This window comes from Camelina sativa, chromosome 6 (genome assembly GCF_000633955.1).
Source record: "Camelina sativa cultivar DH55 chromosome 6, Cs, whole genome shotgun sequence".
NCBI classification, from domain to species: domain Eukaryota; kingdom Viridiplantae; phylum Streptophyta; class Magnoliopsida; order Brassicales; family Brassicaceae; genus Camelina; species Camelina sativa.
Genome location: NC_025690.1, coordinates 1743828 through 1761719, shown reverse-complemented (window position 1 = coordinate 1761719; position 17892 = coordinate 1743828). Strand labels below are relative to the sequence as shown.

Below are 17892 nucleotides of genomic sequence, written 5' to 3'. Positions count from 1 at the left end.
AATTAACATTTAAATTGCATACTTATATAAATAAAATATTTTCTTTTTTTCCAAAAAATCTCGTCCAATCACATGAAGCCACGTCAAATAAGAACTAGGCTTAAATCAGTTCTACATAAAGAACTAAAAAAAAGTATTCTAAGCGACTATTCATTATTTTTATAATTTTTTTGGGCTTAGAACACCCTTAGTGTTCTCCCATTAATAATGGCCTAATAAACTAACAATATAGTGAGACAAAAAAAAATAAGAGAAAAAATAAAGCGATTTTTTTTGGTGAACGCCTCTCTGATTATCGTCTTCGTGTCTCTTCGTATCGGAGAGCGGTTGTCGTCGGTTTCCGATGGTTTTTTCAAGGTTCAATAATGGTAAAACAGTTATTGATTCCATAATTACCTTCTACCCACACCATTTAAACCCTGTGTATGTCTCTGTCTCCATCGGGTTGTTCAGAGTGAAATTTTTTTTCCTTTGTTCATATTGATCATGTCTGAGATGATTTGGAGACAAATGCAAGAAATTGATTTGGGAATTAATGATTCGGTCGTCACTCTCCCCGCCGCCCTTTGTGCGGAAGCATTGAGTGAAACTCGTTTTAGCCTTCTCGCTAAACCAATCAATCCTCGTAAGCAAAACCTGCGTGCTATGCTCAATGTCCTACCGCGTCTTTGGGGAGTAGGAGAAGAAGTTATTGGGCGTATCCTGAAAAATAAGAGAATCCAATTCTTATTTCAATCTGAGGAAGCTATGAATGCCGTTCTTCGCCGCGGCCCATGGTCTTTTAATGAATGGATGTGTGTGCTACAAAAATAGAATCCAGCCAACCCTGCTGAAGAAATTAAGAACATCCCGTTCTGGGTCTAGATCAGAGGCATCCCGCATCACTTCCTCACTTACCGGATGGTCACATTTATTGGTGAAAACCTGGGCAATTTCACGGAAACGGACTTTGGGGGTGATGTTGCTGTTTTGGTGGATTATGTTCGGATCCGTCTCCTATGGAACATTGATACCCCTCTGCTCTTTCAGAGAACTTTTCAATTTGGAGAAACATCCTGTGTTTTGAAATTTCGTTATGAAAAGCTACGAAATTTCTGTTCTCTTTGTGGTTTACTCACTCACGACTCTTCGAAGTGTCCTTCGCGTGAACCAGATGAACCACCACCAGGAGATGATGAGGATGGCCCTGACTACAATCATGAGTTCCCAAGTCCTACTGATGGGACAACACCGGTGCAATAGTAAAGGCCCTGAAACGCCTACTACGTCCAAAAAGCGAAAGATGGAACAAGGATCTCCCTCTGATAACAATGGACCCGTTCCATTGCTCTGCTGTGAGATGAAACAGGCGCATTCTTCAGAGGATACTCTGAAAAGTGTACACACACGTCAAAAGAGAGAGTCTGAAGTGCTGGAAGTACGTAACTGGTTTGTCATGCACCCGACTCCAACCACACCGATGCACATGAGGAATTCTGATGCAACAAACCCCAACCCGATTCGAGAGGGCACGGTGGGCCAGAAGCCACCAGAGTCGCCATGAATACAGCCTTTTGGAACTGCCGAGGATTGAAAGGGAACCTAGCAGTTCGACGCCTCGAGGGAATCAAGACAACTTATTCCCCGGACTTACTCTTTCTGATCGAGACAAAGAATCCAGATGATGTGGTACGTGATGCTGCAGCGGAGTTAGGCTATGATTATGTTAAATGTGTATCTCCATTGGGTATTGGGGGGGCTTGGCTTTGCTATGGAAGAAAATTGTTTTTGTAACTATCTATGAACTTGACGCACGTCTCATTGATTGTAAGATTGCTAATAAAGATGTGTGTTTCCATTTCTCCTGTGTTTATGGCCATCCTATTCGTAAACTGAGACATATCCTTTGGGAAAGTCTTCAACGAATTGCAATTAAACGTAATGGTCCCTGGTTGATGTGTGGTGACTTCAACGAAATCTTATATCCAAATGAAAAATGGGGTGGTCAAGTCATAGAAAATTGGAGCTTTACGGATTTTAGAAACATGGTTGATGTTTGCAAGGTTCAAGATCTCCCTTTCAAAAGCAATAACATGACTTGGTTAAGGAAACAACGTCATTAAAATGTAGAAAGCTGGTTACATAGAGCTATGGCTAACGATGAATGGAGAGCTCTGTTTCCAGCATCGGAGGTTGAATATCTAGAGATAATAGAATCTGATCATCGACCTGCAATTATTAAAATCAGCCGTACAACCGATAAAGGTATCAAACCTTTCCAGTTTGATACAAGGCTCTGTAAACAACCTGAATTCGAAGTTGTAATCAGTTCATCTTGGCACAAGGAGGAACTAGGACCATGCCCTACTATTTTTGACAGAATCAAAGGATGTAGACGTGATATAGCTCTCTGGATGCGTCAACATCTCACCAACTCTGCTATCCGTATCAAGGAACTAATAAAGGATATCGATCTTGCTCATACGGACATCAACATCTCTAAGTCACAGATTCAGTCACTACAACGTGACTTACTCATGGCTTACCAAAGATGAAGAAACATATTGGCACCTTAAAAGTCGATGTCAATGGATGACTGAAGGTGACCGCAATACAAGTTTCTTTCATGCCTCTGTGAAAAATAGGATTGCTCGAAATTGTCTCCTCTCAATTAAGGATAATCACGGGGCTGATATCTTCGGAAACCAGAATATAACATTCGAAGCTGAACGATATTTCAGTGAGATTTTCTCGAGTCCTGGCCAGACGGATATGCAGAATGCGTTGTGCTGCCTAGACAGGGTAGTTACGAGTGACATGAACGATAGTTTGGTACGGGATATCACGACATAGGAAATTAATACTGCTCTGTTTTCTATTGGCCCAACGAGAGCCCCGGGCCCTGATGGATTCAATGCGGCTTTTTATCAAAGGTATTGGGATATTGTTGGACCAGCTATTGTTACAGAGGTGAAAAAGTGTTTTGAAACAAGTGAAATTCAACAAGAATGCAACCACACAAACCTGTGTTTGATTCCAAAGGGCACCAACCCTCAAACCATGAAGGATTTCAGGCCAAGTAGTTTATGCAATGTCCTGTACAAGATAATATCAAAAATATTGGTCATGAGACTAAAGAAGATACTCTCATCAGTGGTTTCGGAGCACCATGCAACTTTTATACCAGACCAGCAAATAACAAATAATGTTATGATTGCACATGAAGTAGTGCATTCTTTACGTGTAAGGAAACAATGTGCAAACTCCTACATAACTGTTAAGACAGATATTAGTAAAGCATATGACCGTATCAGCTGGGATTTCTTAAAAGTAATTCTGATAAAGAAGGGATTTAATGGTCGTTGGATCACTTAGATCATGGCATGTGTACGTGAGTCCCTATGATCGTTGTTTTCTGCTTCCATATGATCAGTTTTTTTTTTTAAATGAATGTAAAAGTTTTCATACAAATTTTTTTTTTTACAACAAGCGCTTCAGTTTTAAAATTAAATGTTTTTGATTTCTAGCATACGGCCTTAAATTCTAGTAGAAAACGACAACCACAATAAAAAAAAAAATTATTAACGATCCTACATTAACCATAAAAATCCAAGGAGTATATATTCAGAAAACATATTTAATTATATCTTTCAAATGTAAATAAAAAAAATTACAACACTTAGTCATATTATGTTAAGATTAAAAAAGTTCTAGATTTGAAAGATTATTTTTACGTATTCAAAACATAATACATCTTATCGAGAAATTTAGTTGATTAGTTTCTATCTCGAGTCTGCGATATTACATATTATCATTTATAAGCAGTAAACGCCCTAGTTTTTCTACAGCCATATTAACCTAATAAAAATTCCTTAAGTCTACAGCCAAGTTAAGAGATTTCAAAATAGAGTTTTAATTGGTCGTGTTCTTTTAATTGGGAAAGTCTTTTTTATTATTTAATGATGAAAAGCTAAATTAACAAAAGTAACCACCAGCTAACACTCTGAGTTTGAAACTTACGTGGATCCACGTCCCTTTATTTATTTGTTATTTTTTTTTTTTTTACTTTTAACTAGCTTACTAGGTTAATTTTATAAATAGTCCACTATGTTATTCTTAATTATTAATTATTGACATTTTAATATATTTTAAATTTTAATTATCAGAGAAATTCATATCTATTTTTGTTAGTTTAATTTTTTATTTAGAAAATAAAGTTTGGTAGACATTCCGGTCCGGGTTTGAGACTTTGAGATTTTGATTTTTGGGGTTTAAAGTATGACTGAAAGGTGCTCTGAAACAGATAACTTCAAGGAATGCTTCAAAGTCTTACATGAAAATGGTTGATAATTCGTATCTCGGAAGCTCTGATGAGGTGAGCTTGACTAAGTTTAGTAACTCCATTGATTCCTCTGTCTTCGATCCTTGTATTGATCATACCTTCTCTTATATCCGCAGCTTGTGAAACTCATACAACGTGTTGAAGCTACATTCATAAAGCATTTTGCAAATGGTAATAGGAGAAAAGGAATGAACTTCTTACGACCTCAAATGAAACGAGAGAGACACCGAGTTACATTTTCCACTGGTACAATCATATATACACAGCACCATGCTCTGGTTTTGTCATTTTGTTTATTTTTGTGCTTACGAGGAAATTGGTTTCAGGTTTCTCTGCTGGATGTGTGTTTTCTCTTATCGTGGCTCTTGTCACGATCATACGCACACGGAAAGCCTCTTCCAATGATGCCTATGAAGACTACATGAATACTTTGTTCCCTCTTTATAGGTAAACCTTCATATCACTCTTCTCCTACAAATTTCATTTTGAGGTTAAACTTGTTGCTTAGACGCATCCGTTGTTCATGCATGCAGCTTGTTCGGGTTCATCGTGCTTCACATAACTATGTATGCGATTGATATATACTATTGGAAGCGTTATAGAGTAAATTATGCCTTTATATTTGGCTACAAGCAAGGAACTGAACTTGGTTACAGACAAGTTCTGTTTCTAGGATTCACCATTGGAACGTTTGCGTTGCTTTGTGTTCTTGGAAATCTTGATATGCAAGTAAACTCCAAAACCAAAAATTACAAAGAATTAACTGAACTTCTTCCTCTTTTCCTTTTTGTTGTAAGTCCGTAAATCCAAATATTTTGTTCTTTTTTTTATGCAAGCTCAGCTATATGATGATCCTAGCTCTATATGATGTTTGTTTTAAGCTCTGTTTGTAGTTTTGATCTTGCCATTTCATTTTCTCTACCGCTCGAGTCGGTTCTTCTTCCTCACATGTCTGTTTCACTGCCTTGCTGCTCCTCTTTACAAGGTAAAAGACATAAATCTAACGGCTTATATATCAATGTTGATAATCATATATATGGTTTACTAATGCTTTCTCAATGCAGGTAACGTTACCTGATTACTTTTTAGGAGATCAGTTAACTAGCCAAGTACAAGCTCTTCGAAGCATCAACTTCTACATATGCTACTACGGTTGGGAAGACTTCACAAAAAGAAAAAGCACCTGCGAAGCCTCAAACATCTACAGCTATTCCTTATACATTGTTGCAGTAATCCCATATCTTTCCCGCCTCCTTCAAGTACGTACAAAATAGTTTCTTCAAAAGAAACAACATGTCTAGAGCAATTTTAATAATACCATCTCTGTTCTCCTTCAATTGGTGCAGTGCATGCGGCGTATGATTGAGGAAAGAAGCGTTGATCAAGGATACAACGGAGTCAAGTACTTGTTTACAATAATAGCTGTTATTCTAAGAACAGCTTATGGTTTTGAAGAAAAAAACTGGAAGGATCCTCTATTGAAGAATCCTACATTACATTTCAAACTCAGAGTGTTAGCTGTTGGTTCCTCAGTTCTTGCTGCTGTTTTCTGTACATACTGGGACTTTGTTCATGATTGGGGACTTCTGAACAAAACATCTAAAAACCGATGGCTTCGGGATAAACTTCTCATCCCACAGAAAAAAGTATACTTCATCGCAATGGTAAGCGCATATAAAACATCTTCGGTTATATAATCTCCAAAGCATAGAGAACAAAAAAAACTGAATTCTTGAAAACTCAACTGTAGATCTTGAACGTTGTGTTGAGATTCGCGTGGTTGCAAACGGTACTGAATTTCGAATTCGAGTTCATGCATAAGCAGACGACGCTTGCAGTTATGGCTTCTCTTGAGATTATTCGCCGTGGGATGTGGAATTTCTTCAGGTCTACTTACTATACACATTGTTACTTTGGTTTCTTCTTCACCTTCTTTTTTGTATGATGGTTTTTTTGAAAGTTTAGTTTTTTTTAACAGGGTAGAAAATGAGCATTTGAATAATGTGGGGAAGTTCCGAGCTTTCAAGTCAGTTCCACTACCGTTCAACTAGGATAAAGACGATGAAAAAGACGACTAAATACTTTCTTATACATAGTCAATATAAAATTGAAGTTTGTATCAAACTATACAAAACCAACGAAAATGTGAACACGTTTTACTAACAAAACAATGCAGTTCATAATACCGATTTTAATTGTGGTAAGTAGACATTTTGTGGTATCTTATATAATATGAGAAGGTTTTTTCTAACTTTTGCTAATATTTTGACATATGGTATTCTCTTTTGATGACACATGTCATCTTTTATTTTAACTTTGTTTCTTTTATTGTAAACATTTTCCATTTTCTCATTTTTTTCTTGCATTAGTTAACAAATTTAATGAAACAATAAACCACCCAATTAATACTATAATTTAAGACAGGCAAACACACTACTCCACTAACTTTTGTCAACTGTATAAGTCAAAATTATTTAATGACTATACAATACAAATTAAGACACATAAATTAGAGAGGAGTAAATTACCAACAATATGGAACAAAAAATTGGTATATACAAATTAAATTTTGATTATAACTAACAGATATTTCAGTGTATCAATGACTCTGATTTCAAACATTAAGTATAAGTCTACTTACGTCTTCGACTCATATTGGTGTTTCACCTTTCATTTTTTAGTTTAGTGAATCATTCAAATTGTTAAATATTCTTAAGATGGCTCAATTCATATGTTCCTTTTTTGTTTTCCTGTTTTTTCTTTGATCCAAATAAAATTGATTTTTTTCTCACATCACAAGTTGAAGCAGATTCTATCGTGGAACATGACTAATACCTAACATGATGCGGTTGAACTAAAGAGGAGGATTGAGAGACATCTAATGCACTTTAAACGATTGAATATATATGAAAAAAGGAGTGACCATGGGAAATAGAGTCAGTTGCAAGACCAAGCAAGGACCAAGGAAAAAACTGGTAGGGGCATAAATTTGTTTATAAGATTCATAAAGAAGAAAACCATAGGCAAGTGTTTTGAATAATCTCTAAGAATGGTGGAGAGATAATGACAGGTGAGTTTTTTTGAGTACTCGAAATAATTCTTCATGACATCTGTTTTTGGATGTATAAACTACATAAACTGTGTAGATTCTCATTACACGAATGAAATTACAGATCTTTTGAATCTATATATTTCTTTTTTATATAATACATGTTTGCTTAATAAAATAGATAGTTAAAAAAGGAAACAGAGCCATATGCAATTAACCATATATTGCCACTTCTTATAATTTGATAAGATATACTTCTATATTAACTATCCAAAAAAATAAAATAAAAAACCATTTAGGATATTTTTCATATATGTCATGATAAACTATATCAAATGTAGTAATCACTTCACAAAAATATTGAAAGACTGATCAACTTTTTAAAAAAAAAAACCTTTACAACATAGTTTTACAACCGAACCACCAATTTTTATGCTACTGCACTCTCTTATACCATCTCCAATGGTTATCCTGATTTTTTTTTCTATAATAGATGTGAGTTTGACTCCAATTCATCTCTATTCTCACATCTAAAATAGAAATTGCTATATTTTATTACAGAGAAAAAATAAGGATGGGTGGGAGATGCTCTTAACCATTATCTTTTTATTAGGCCTACTTTTATTACTTCTAAATGTGTTATCACCTCTTCAATGCTATTTATTCTTTCTTACTTTTTTTCTGAAACTGTTTTTAGTCTTCAACAGGGGATCCTATGTATTTGGTCATGAGGTTATCGTTATCTAACATTACAATTCAAAAAAAAATGAAAGAATAAGACATTTGAGTAGAGTTATCAAAGAAACATATCCTTCTCTCCATAGTGTCATATTTGGTTTACTTAAAGTGATTACAAGTAATAATTTTTAAGTTTATTTAGAGTTTGACATGATTTTTTATAACATCCATTTTTGGATGAAAACACTAACTGAAGTGGCTAAGATCTTGTCAGATGAATGAAATTTTAGATTTTTTGAACTTATATCTTTTTCTAACATTAAATTTTGATTTAAACTTTTGTATAATTTTAATGCTTCATGAAATAAATGGTTAAAAAAATCAGATTCCACATCATCTTTCCAAATAATGAAATTAGAGATATATTGAATCCATTTTTTTGCTTTAGATTCATTTTGGATGCATATGCATAACCTTCTCTATACAAATAACCATATTTGTGCAACCAAATTTGGTCATTTCTTATGCATTTGATAAAATATATATTTTAAATAATCATGTAAAAATAAGAAAAGAAGGGAAATATTAAACTTTAATATATTGTATCATTAAATTAAATAGGTAAAAATATGGAGTAAAGTGTGTTTTGATTACATTGACTAGATTATATAAATAAGCATCTTTGCATATTTTAATCTTTGATATTAAATTATAAGTTGTTTTTTTTTTCCTTATTTTTAAGAGAATCCACTCTGTAAATTTTAACTTTATGTTAGAGAATTCATTTAGGATTCTCAACAAACATTGCTACAATCTACCCCTTTAAGATTTTAAATGAACTCTCTCTTTTTTTCCTTTTAATTACCCTAAATTTTTTGGAACATTGCTACATTGACAGCAAAAATATTATCACTAAAAAAACCTAGAAATGAGGTTGTCAAAGATAAAAGTCACAAATCAATTTAGTAAAACATTATTTTTTATCTATACCATGAGAAACTATATTCAACAAGTAGTACTCACCTCACAACCATTTCATTGTTAAATTTAGAATTAGTGCTCTATCAACAATTAGTTAAATGATGTTTCTGTAAATAACATATATAATTTTAACGAGATAAAATGTTGTGTTCAGAATATTTTACAAACTAATAATCTAAACTATTATTGTAAATTATTTGAAATATAAAAATAATTAACAATAATTGTATTACAGATGTATATTATTTGAATTTATATATATACACTACACCAACTAAATTTTATAAATCATAAATTATATTACAATTACCAAAATAAAAAATTATTAAAAAAATCCATGCATCGCATCGGCAACTTTCTAGTATTCCAATATGCTCAAATCACTACTATCCTCGGCTTTGGATAGATAAGGCGGCATTAAAAAAGACGTGCATGTGACCATTGGCAAGTCTTATCTCTTTTGGAACGGTGGTCAACACAAATTTCAAGCTATACCTTTAGAAAAGAAAAATCCCTTATATATTACGTGAGTATCATAAGACAATTGAAAAAAAAATGTAAAATATTACTTCTTCATTATATTATAATTTGTTTTTCATTAATTAGATCAAAACTTCGATGTTAAATATTACTTTCATTACAATACTACATTTAAAAAAAAATTTAAAAATATCCTAAACCAAATTACACTTTTTAAAAATACCTAATAATATATTTAAAACAATGAAAAAATGGTCTTTTAGATAATAACATCTTTTAAAAAGTAAACCTAATATCACTTTCTAAAGGTACATAAACCTAATAACAATACCTAAACAACAAAAACTTTAAGCCCCATTACAAAAAATTATAAGCGTTTATCAACTGTTTTTGCTTTAGATGGTTTATAGAGTGCCTTAAATTTTGATTCAAGTCTTTCAAGATGACATTAATTATAGACAGCAAAAACGTTTAACACTTAATACATTGCACATAGACATTTTCTCCCACTATTACGGAACCAAAACATGTTTTAAGTTCTGAAAACCGATGTTTTCGAGTTCATTTGACATTGGTACATTTTTTATTCGCATATGACTTGATATAGTTATTTTCCACAATATATACTCTCATTTCATTTAATTTTCTATTAATTTTACAAGTAGTTTCCTAATTTAGCTAATTGACTCAAGTACACTAAAATATTTTCAATCAATGTAAGGTCAAATTCATAAAAATTGACACATTCATTCTATAAATATATCACATTCACACTGATGAAGGTTCTTCACAAATTAACAAATACTATTCGAAAGAAAAAAAAAACAGAGGAACAAAAAATGGTATTCGGAAAAGAATTTTCATCACAGATGGTATCAGAGTGGCAACAAGCTTACGTGGATTACAAGTATCTCAAAACCCTTGTCAAAGATATCAACCGTTTCAAACGCAAATCCAATCGTCACGGCGGTGGTGGTGGTTGCCGTCAGATGAGCCCTTCTTCAACTGTGGTGGAGATTAACGATGGAACAACGACGCCGCCGATTCAGGTGAATTCTACAGCGAGTCAACGGTACGAGACAACGTTTTTGATGACGGCGGACAAAGGAGGAGAGTATGAGTTGGTGTTTTTCCGGCGACTAGACGACGAATTCAACAAAGTTGAGAAATTCTATAGAGAGAAAGTGGAGGAGGTGGTGAAAGAAGCCGCGGTGCTTAACAAACAGATGGATGATTTAATCTCGCTTCGGTGTAAGATGGAGGAGGAACGTACGGTGGAGATGGCTCGCTTGGCCTCGCATGTCGTGGTTTCTCAAGCGGTGATCGCCAAAAACACATCTAGTACGTAAGCGAAATATCAAATATTTAATGTTAATAAACCCATAAATTGATAATCTAAAACCCTAGATCTAAATATTATATATGAAATACTAATAAAAATATCATGAAGATTTAGTTTAACATTAAACCAAAATATATATATATATATATATATATATATATCACTAGTAAAAATAGAGCCTATAGCCATGAAATATTTCGTGGAGAAGGTCTCATTTTCGTGAAAAAGTCGTGTCTATACGATCGTGGACTAAAATATTTTGTGGCTTTTTCGTGACGTTATAGTTACGATTTTGACACGCGTATTTCATGACATTAATTGCCACAGAATAGTCAGGCAAATTTTTGTGGTCAGTTAGCCACGATTCAGTTCATATTTATTCAGTGACTAAGTAGACACGAAGCACTTGTGTCTAAACGATGGCTTTTTCTAACCACGAACCACCGTGACCTGGTGATTGTGATAAATTTAGAAATTGAAACCTACACCCCAAAATTCTATAATTTGAAACGTGAAATACAAATTCTAAAAATCTGAAACGTGAAATATAAAACCTTTAATACACTACCATAGATTTCCAAAGTTTTACAAAAAGATCCATGAGATTCCAAAAAACTTACAAAAGGTGATTAAGTATTAGGAAAGATGCAATTATTTTGTGAAGCAAGCCTAAAATACAAGATACACAATAAAGTAAGAGACACACCGCTTATCTAAGTGCTTGTGAAGTAAAGTCACGAGTAGCACACCATTGTTCAAAGTCAGCTTGTTGATCTCGAGTCATAGGTGGAGTCGAGGTGGAGGCAGTGTTAGGCATTGCGGCATTCAGGACATTGGGATTAATAGGTGTATCAGTAGGATCAGAAGTTTGAGTATGATTAACATGTTGGAGGGTAGCAGAATTCACCCCAAGAGCCTGTAGAATCACATTTAGTGAAGCTCGTGTTGCAACCATCTCGTCCTTGAACTCACTCTTCAAGGCAATCATATCATCTTTGAGTGTCTTCATGTCAGTCTTGAGCGTTTCAACATTTGTGTTAACAGTTTCAGAGTTCTTACCCAAATCAGAGATACGCAAGTCCATGTCGAGGTTGCGTTGAAGAGAAGGTCTTAGAAGGATCAAAATCCCAGTATTAAACACTGCCTATTCCATAATTGCGTCATTTTCTTGACTTACCCCGCTGTGAATGGATATAAAACCAAATTAATATAAACCAACAATCAAAGACAAACATTCAGATCAAAAGTCAAAAACAACTAGTCACAACAAAAACTAAATTAAAACAATGAACATTCTCTTATAGATTGTGAATGAAAACGTACAGACATCATACACCTACAAAACATCATCCACATAATCCAAAAGTGAAAGTTATTTGAAGAGTACCTTGACTCCCAATAGAAGTTTTGCTACAATATTAAAAGAAGACATTAGTATTTGTGAGTAAGTGAACTTAGTTATGTAGATTAAAAAAAGTAGTATAAATTTACCACAAAAGATTGCCACCAGTTAGTTTTCCTCTCCTGAGGAACAAATTTCCAGCTTGACTTTGGTCCCATGTAGTTGCCTTGCCAAGTTATCCGGATTAACCCATGGACATAGGGGTCTATACCGAACCCAACAAAAAAAATTAAGAATCAGAGACAAAGAAGATTATACATTCATGATATACACATTAATAGAATTTTGCTAACTAATTACCATAAAGGCCATTGATTTTTCTTGGATGGAGGTGTGGTTGGGCATCTCTTGAGACAGTATGTAGTAGTACCTCTTCGATTCTACGAGCGTAGTTGTTTGCGGCTGAAGATGTTGCGCTTGCAGATCCAATAGCTCCTGGAGGCATGGAAGGACCTGGAGGAATGGGAGAGCCCAAAGGTGAAGACCTTGCAGGCCTTCTCTATTGCATATCTGCAAACAAAGCAGAACATATACATTGAAAGGGGATCTGAAGAACAGACCCAAAAACCTAAACGTACGTTTATACATTGAAATAGGATTTGAAGGAACTCATATCGAGAAGAGAAGAAGAAGATTTATACGGTAGATTTAAATCGGAAGGCCGTGTGCGACGACGGTCGGAGGCTTTGCCTGACAGAGTTATCGCGATTCGAATTGAAGAAACCCTAAATGTTGCTGAAGTGTGTTTTGTTGAGTGAGAGATTTGAGAATGAGATTTTTTTTTTCTAAGTGTTAAGTTAGGAATGGAGGCAGAGATATCAGGACGATGGTTTTCTTGCTTTTAACCTAAACCGGAAAACCAAAATTAATTTTGATGTTAAAGTTACTCTATTTACCCGGGAACCCAAATATTTTTTTGGTGATTAATTTTTTGTGACCAAGGAAAACCTAAATAATCTGTTGTTTCGCTGATCCAATTCAACTTAAATAATTAGGTGTAAAACAATGAATAAATAAAATTATGCTGTAAGAAAATGGTATAGTTAAAGTTATAAAATTGATATTAAATTAAAACATGATAACATATTTGATCACATTTTTACTTTGTGGTTTTGACGCTGTAACATATTTTATTGTGGGTGTTTGGTCACTATTTTATCACATTTTTACTTTGTGGCTTTGTTATCATAAATTTAAAGTGACTATTTTGTGACTAGTTTAGTGACATCACTCATGTGACTGTGTCGTGACTATTTTTGCCACGGTTAGACCACGGCTTAGTCACGTTTTTACTGTTTTTTCATTTCTGTGACTTTATGTGACTATTTCGTCACTATTTAAAAAAAAAACCACGGAGTGACTGTGACGGAGAAGTGGCTATATGATATTTTTTTACTAGTGTATGAAGATCATCTCATGTAATCCTTACTATATAATATATCTTTTTTCCTTGTGATTTTTCATATATTCATTTTTGTTTCAAAATTTGACCCATAGAAAATCTTGTTCCCAATCTAATCAATGAAGATGAAATGAAATTGTTAATATATATATATATATATATATATTTTGGTTCAAGTTTGTCCACCTCTAAGAAAAAAAAACTAAATTACACTCTCTTTCTAGTTTGCCTTATATTCAAATGAACAGTTACAATACCAAATTTGAAATTTGACCTTTTGTGAAATTAGTTCACATGGGCGCTGTAGAGGAAGGAGGTTCCAGTCGATCTGGTCGATACGATGAAGATGACAATAAGAATACTGACGAAGAAGAAGATAACAATATATTCCTCACTCCGGTCAATGACTTTAGCAAGACGAAAGCTTCAAGGCCTGCTCCGATCGAGGTTTTAGATGACATTAAGATCAACAACACGAAAGAAACGCCTTGGTCCACTACTAAAGGCGTTCTCAAGGTGTTGAACCAGACGGAGCTTAAATTCAGCAGAGATAACCTAAGGAAAATCGAGGAGAAGCTAATATGCGCCTTTGTCGAGTTCCATAGGAAACTTTGGTATCTCAAGAGCTACAGGTGCGTATCTTTTTACACCTTCAATCTGAGATCAATTAGGTGATTTATATTTTTTAAATTAAATTCTTAGATTTGAATTATCAAAAAATATATGCAGCTTCTTGAATGTGTTGGCGCTTTCGAAGATGTTGACGAAATATGATAAGGTTAGATTGGTTAAAGAAAATATTATGATTACATGGTTTATTGTATGGGGTTTGTTTTCGTAACTGAAAATGTGTAGTTCTATACAGATAACTTCAAGGGATGCTGCTAAGTCTTACATGACAATGGTTGATAAATCTTGCCTTGGAAGCTCTGATGAGGTTAGCTTAGTTTTAATTTTGTAAATAATTTTATATAAAATATGTTAATTTAAAAGAAATATTATAAATAACACTATATGAGATTTGATGAAAACATTTTATCTTATAAAATTCAAGGGAGATAATATGCTAAGCTAGTGCATGATACTTGTTGAGTCAACTCCAAATTACTAGAATATACCTTATTAATTCTATCTTCTCTATTTATCCTAATATTGATCTTCTATTGCTCTTCCTTTGTCATAGGTTATGAGACTAATGGAGAATATTGAAGCTACATTCATAAATCATTTCACGAATGGTAACAGAACAAAAGGAATGAACATCTTGCGACCAAAACCTAAAAGAGAGAGACACCGACTAACATTTTCCACAGGTACAATTCTTACTCTCTTAGGTCATTTTCTCTCTTTCCTGCTATGCTTCTCAATTTTCTTACATGTTCTTTATGAGAAATGATGTTTCAGGATTCTTGGGTGGATGCATGTTTTCGCTCATAGTGGCTCTTGTTGCTATCATACGCATCCGAAACATTTTACAAGATGATGGTCAAAAACAATATATGAATACAATGTTCCCTCTTTATAGGTAACCCTTATGCTTCAGTCATTTGTTTCTTCCTTCGTATGTAGTTAACAGTAAAGTAAAAGTTTGACACAATTGAAAAGTTCTCTTTTCCCGTTTTCTTACACGTTGACACTATACTTTGGCTTATGTAATTACGAAATTCTATAAGCATTTCATTTTTATTTTCTTTCAAATTTGTTCTTGCAGCTTGTTCGGATTCATCGTGTTACACATGACTATGTATGCTGCTGATATTTATTTTTGGAGGCGGTATCGAGTAAATTATTCCTTCATATTTGGTTTCAAACAAGGAACTGAACTTGGCCACAAACAAGTTCTCTTTGTGGGATTCAGCATTGGTGCGCTTGCTCTTCTTTGTGTTCTTGCCAATCTTGACATGGAAACAGACCCCAAAACAAAAGATTACCAAGCATTAACCGAACTACTTCCCCTTTTCCTCCTCATTGTAAGCCCATAAATCCAAATTCAAACTACTTATAACGATTCCACAATAATCCATGGGATGTTAACTGCGTGATGTAAATTAGGCTATGTCCGTAGTTCTAATCTTACCATTCAACATTTTTTACCGATGGAGTCGCTTCTTCTTACTCACAAGCTTCTTTCACATCCTTGCTGCTCCTCTTTACAAGGTAAAAAATTAAAACTCAACAGAATTATCAATAAAAATTAAATATTTTAACAAATATATCACTATTGCTTTCTCCATGCAGGTGACATTACCCGATTTCTTCTTGGCAGATCAATTATGCAGCCAAGCGCAAACTCTTAGAAGTATTGAGTTTTACATATGTTACTACGGTTGGGGAGATTTTAAACAAAGAAAAAACACTTGTGGAGACTCACAAGTCTTCAGTACTTTTCTATTCATTGTTGCTGCTTTCCCATTTTTTTCTCGCTTCCTTCAGGTACACAAAATTGATCTCTATACTAATTCATTAATTATTTTGTTGTTCAAATAAAACTTTTCTGACATTTTTATAGTTGTGTAGTGTATGAGGCGGATGTTTGAAGAGAAAAACATAGAGCAAGGGTATAATGGTTTCAAGTACATTTTGATAGTAGTAGCTGTTTGCTTAGGGATGGCTTATGAAGTGGATGGCGAAAAAGATCGTCAGATTATTTGGAGATTGTTAGGTGGTATTACCTCGGCTATGGCAGTGGTTTTCTGTACATATTGGGACTTGGTTTACGATTGGGGACTTCTTAACCGAACATCCAAGAATCCATGGCTGCGCGATAATCTCCTCGTCCCATACAAGGAAGTGTACTTCATCGCAATGGTGAGTTTTAGAACATTATTAGGACCACCCAGCTTGGTATTGTCGGTATTGCGCCCAGTCCTGATATTTCATAAATCTGATATGACTATGGCGTTGACATTTAGATTGAAACCTAAATCAATCGCGGCTAACCTAATACATACATAGGAAAACCCCCTAGAGATTTTTAACTAAGGCCAATCCATTTTGGAATAGGTTACCAATATATAATATCCTGTAGTTAACCCCAATGACATGATCCCCATAGGCCATATGTAGTTATTTTGTAAAAATCCAATGGGAATGGAAACATATCAAATATGAAACCACGTAACCAGATAGATTACATGAATTTGATCATCATGTGACGAGAATTCCAATGTGAGTATGAAAAAATGTACAGTATGAAAATATGGTAAAAAAACTAAAAATGCATAATTTTTGTAGGGGTTAAAATCAAAATGCAAAATTTGTAGAGATCAAATTACAAAATTTAGAGAGGTCATATTATAATTTATAACTAAAATTATACCCAAAATGAATTTAGTGGGGTCAGGTGACCCCATAATCTTTTACTAGATCCGCCCCTATGCATTGTTAACTTTCAATTTTTCAAAAAACAAAAATTCAAGTGGAAGTAGTAACAACTGTTTTTTTTTTTTTTTTTAATGTTATCTATAGTGAAAAAAAAAAAACTGTTTTTTAAAATGCAGGTCATAAACGTGGTGCTGAGATTTGCGTGGATGCAAACGGTGTTAGATTTCAAATTTGAGTCCATGCACACACAAACAGTGGTCGCTGTCGTGGCAAGTCTTGAGATCATTCGTCGTGGAATTTGGAATTTCTTCAGGTAATTAAATCACTCTTGTCTTTTTTTTTTCTTTTTCTTTTTAATTTCACTATATTTCGAGAATTTTCAGTAGCGTTTTGACAAAATTAATCTTGGTTTGGTTTTGGTTCGGAATAAAAGGTTAGAGAACGAACATTTAAACAATGTTGGTAAGTACAGAGCTTTCAAGACAATTTCATTACCATTCAACTACGAAGTGGACCAGTAATTGTTTGTTGAATAGATCGTAGCCATCCTTGCTTGCCCTTAGGTAGTTAGGTGGTAAGCTAATCAATCTGCTGTAGTAGCTGATAATGATATTATCCCATACGAAAAGGACATTAGTCAATTTACGATCAAATCTAGATTAGTGACAAGTCTCACAAACTGGTCAACAAAATTCGACCATTATACATTTGTACTACTCGTGTTAATATTTATTATTTATATATATATATATATATATATTTTTTTGAATCTAATGTTAAATTATATTCAAAGAAAAAATTACACTAATACAACGAGTGCAGCGTTAGCTGATAGGATAGAGCCGAAAATTAAAAGAGTGAAACAGAGTTTAGTGAGAAAAAGGACTAAGAACACGCTTGTAGCCACATTTGA

The 17892-nt window shown here is 33.9% G+C and overlaps 2 protein-coding genes and 1 long non-coding RNA gene across 3 annotated transcripts; 2 read left to right on the top strand and 1 right to left on the bottom strand.

Moving 5' to 3' along the window:
- On the top strand, window positions 2130–6372 carry LOC104793855 (phosphate transporter PHO1 homolog 2-like). The gene is made up of 11 exons (XM_019246251.1): window positions 2130–2505; window positions 2582–2781; window positions 4283–4354; window positions 4438–4567; window positions 4648–4768; window positions 4855–5117; window positions 5203–5306; window positions 5386–5580; window positions 5668–5985; window positions 6072–6208; window positions 6300–6372. Exons 1-11 carry the CDS (start codon window positions 2130–2132, stop codon window positions 6370–6372), a joined length of 1989 nt encoding a protein of 662 aa, XP_019101796.1.
- Window positions 10327–17676, top strand: LOC104790091 (phosphate transporter PHO1 homolog 6). The gene is made up of 12 exons (XM_010515791.2): window positions 10327–10850; window positions 13945–14287; window positions 14385–14433; window positions 14521–14592; window positions 14839–14968; window positions 15060–15180; window positions 15367–15625; window positions 15708–15812; window positions 15894–16088; window positions 16173–16463; window positions 17156–17292; window positions 17413–17676. Exons 1-12 carry the CDS (start codon window positions 10349–10351, stop codon window positions 17498–17500), a joined length of 2292 nt encoding a protein of 763 aa, XP_010514093.1. The 5' UTR covers window positions 10327–10348; the 3' UTR covers window positions 17501–17676.
- On the bottom strand, window positions 12019–12380 carry LOC109133402. The gene is made up of 3 exons (XR_002038508.1): window positions 12343–12380; window positions 12239–12261; window positions 12019–12032 (listed from the first exon to the last, which is right to left on the bottom strand). It is a non-coding gene; the product is annotated as an uncharacterized LOC109133402 (long non-coding RNA).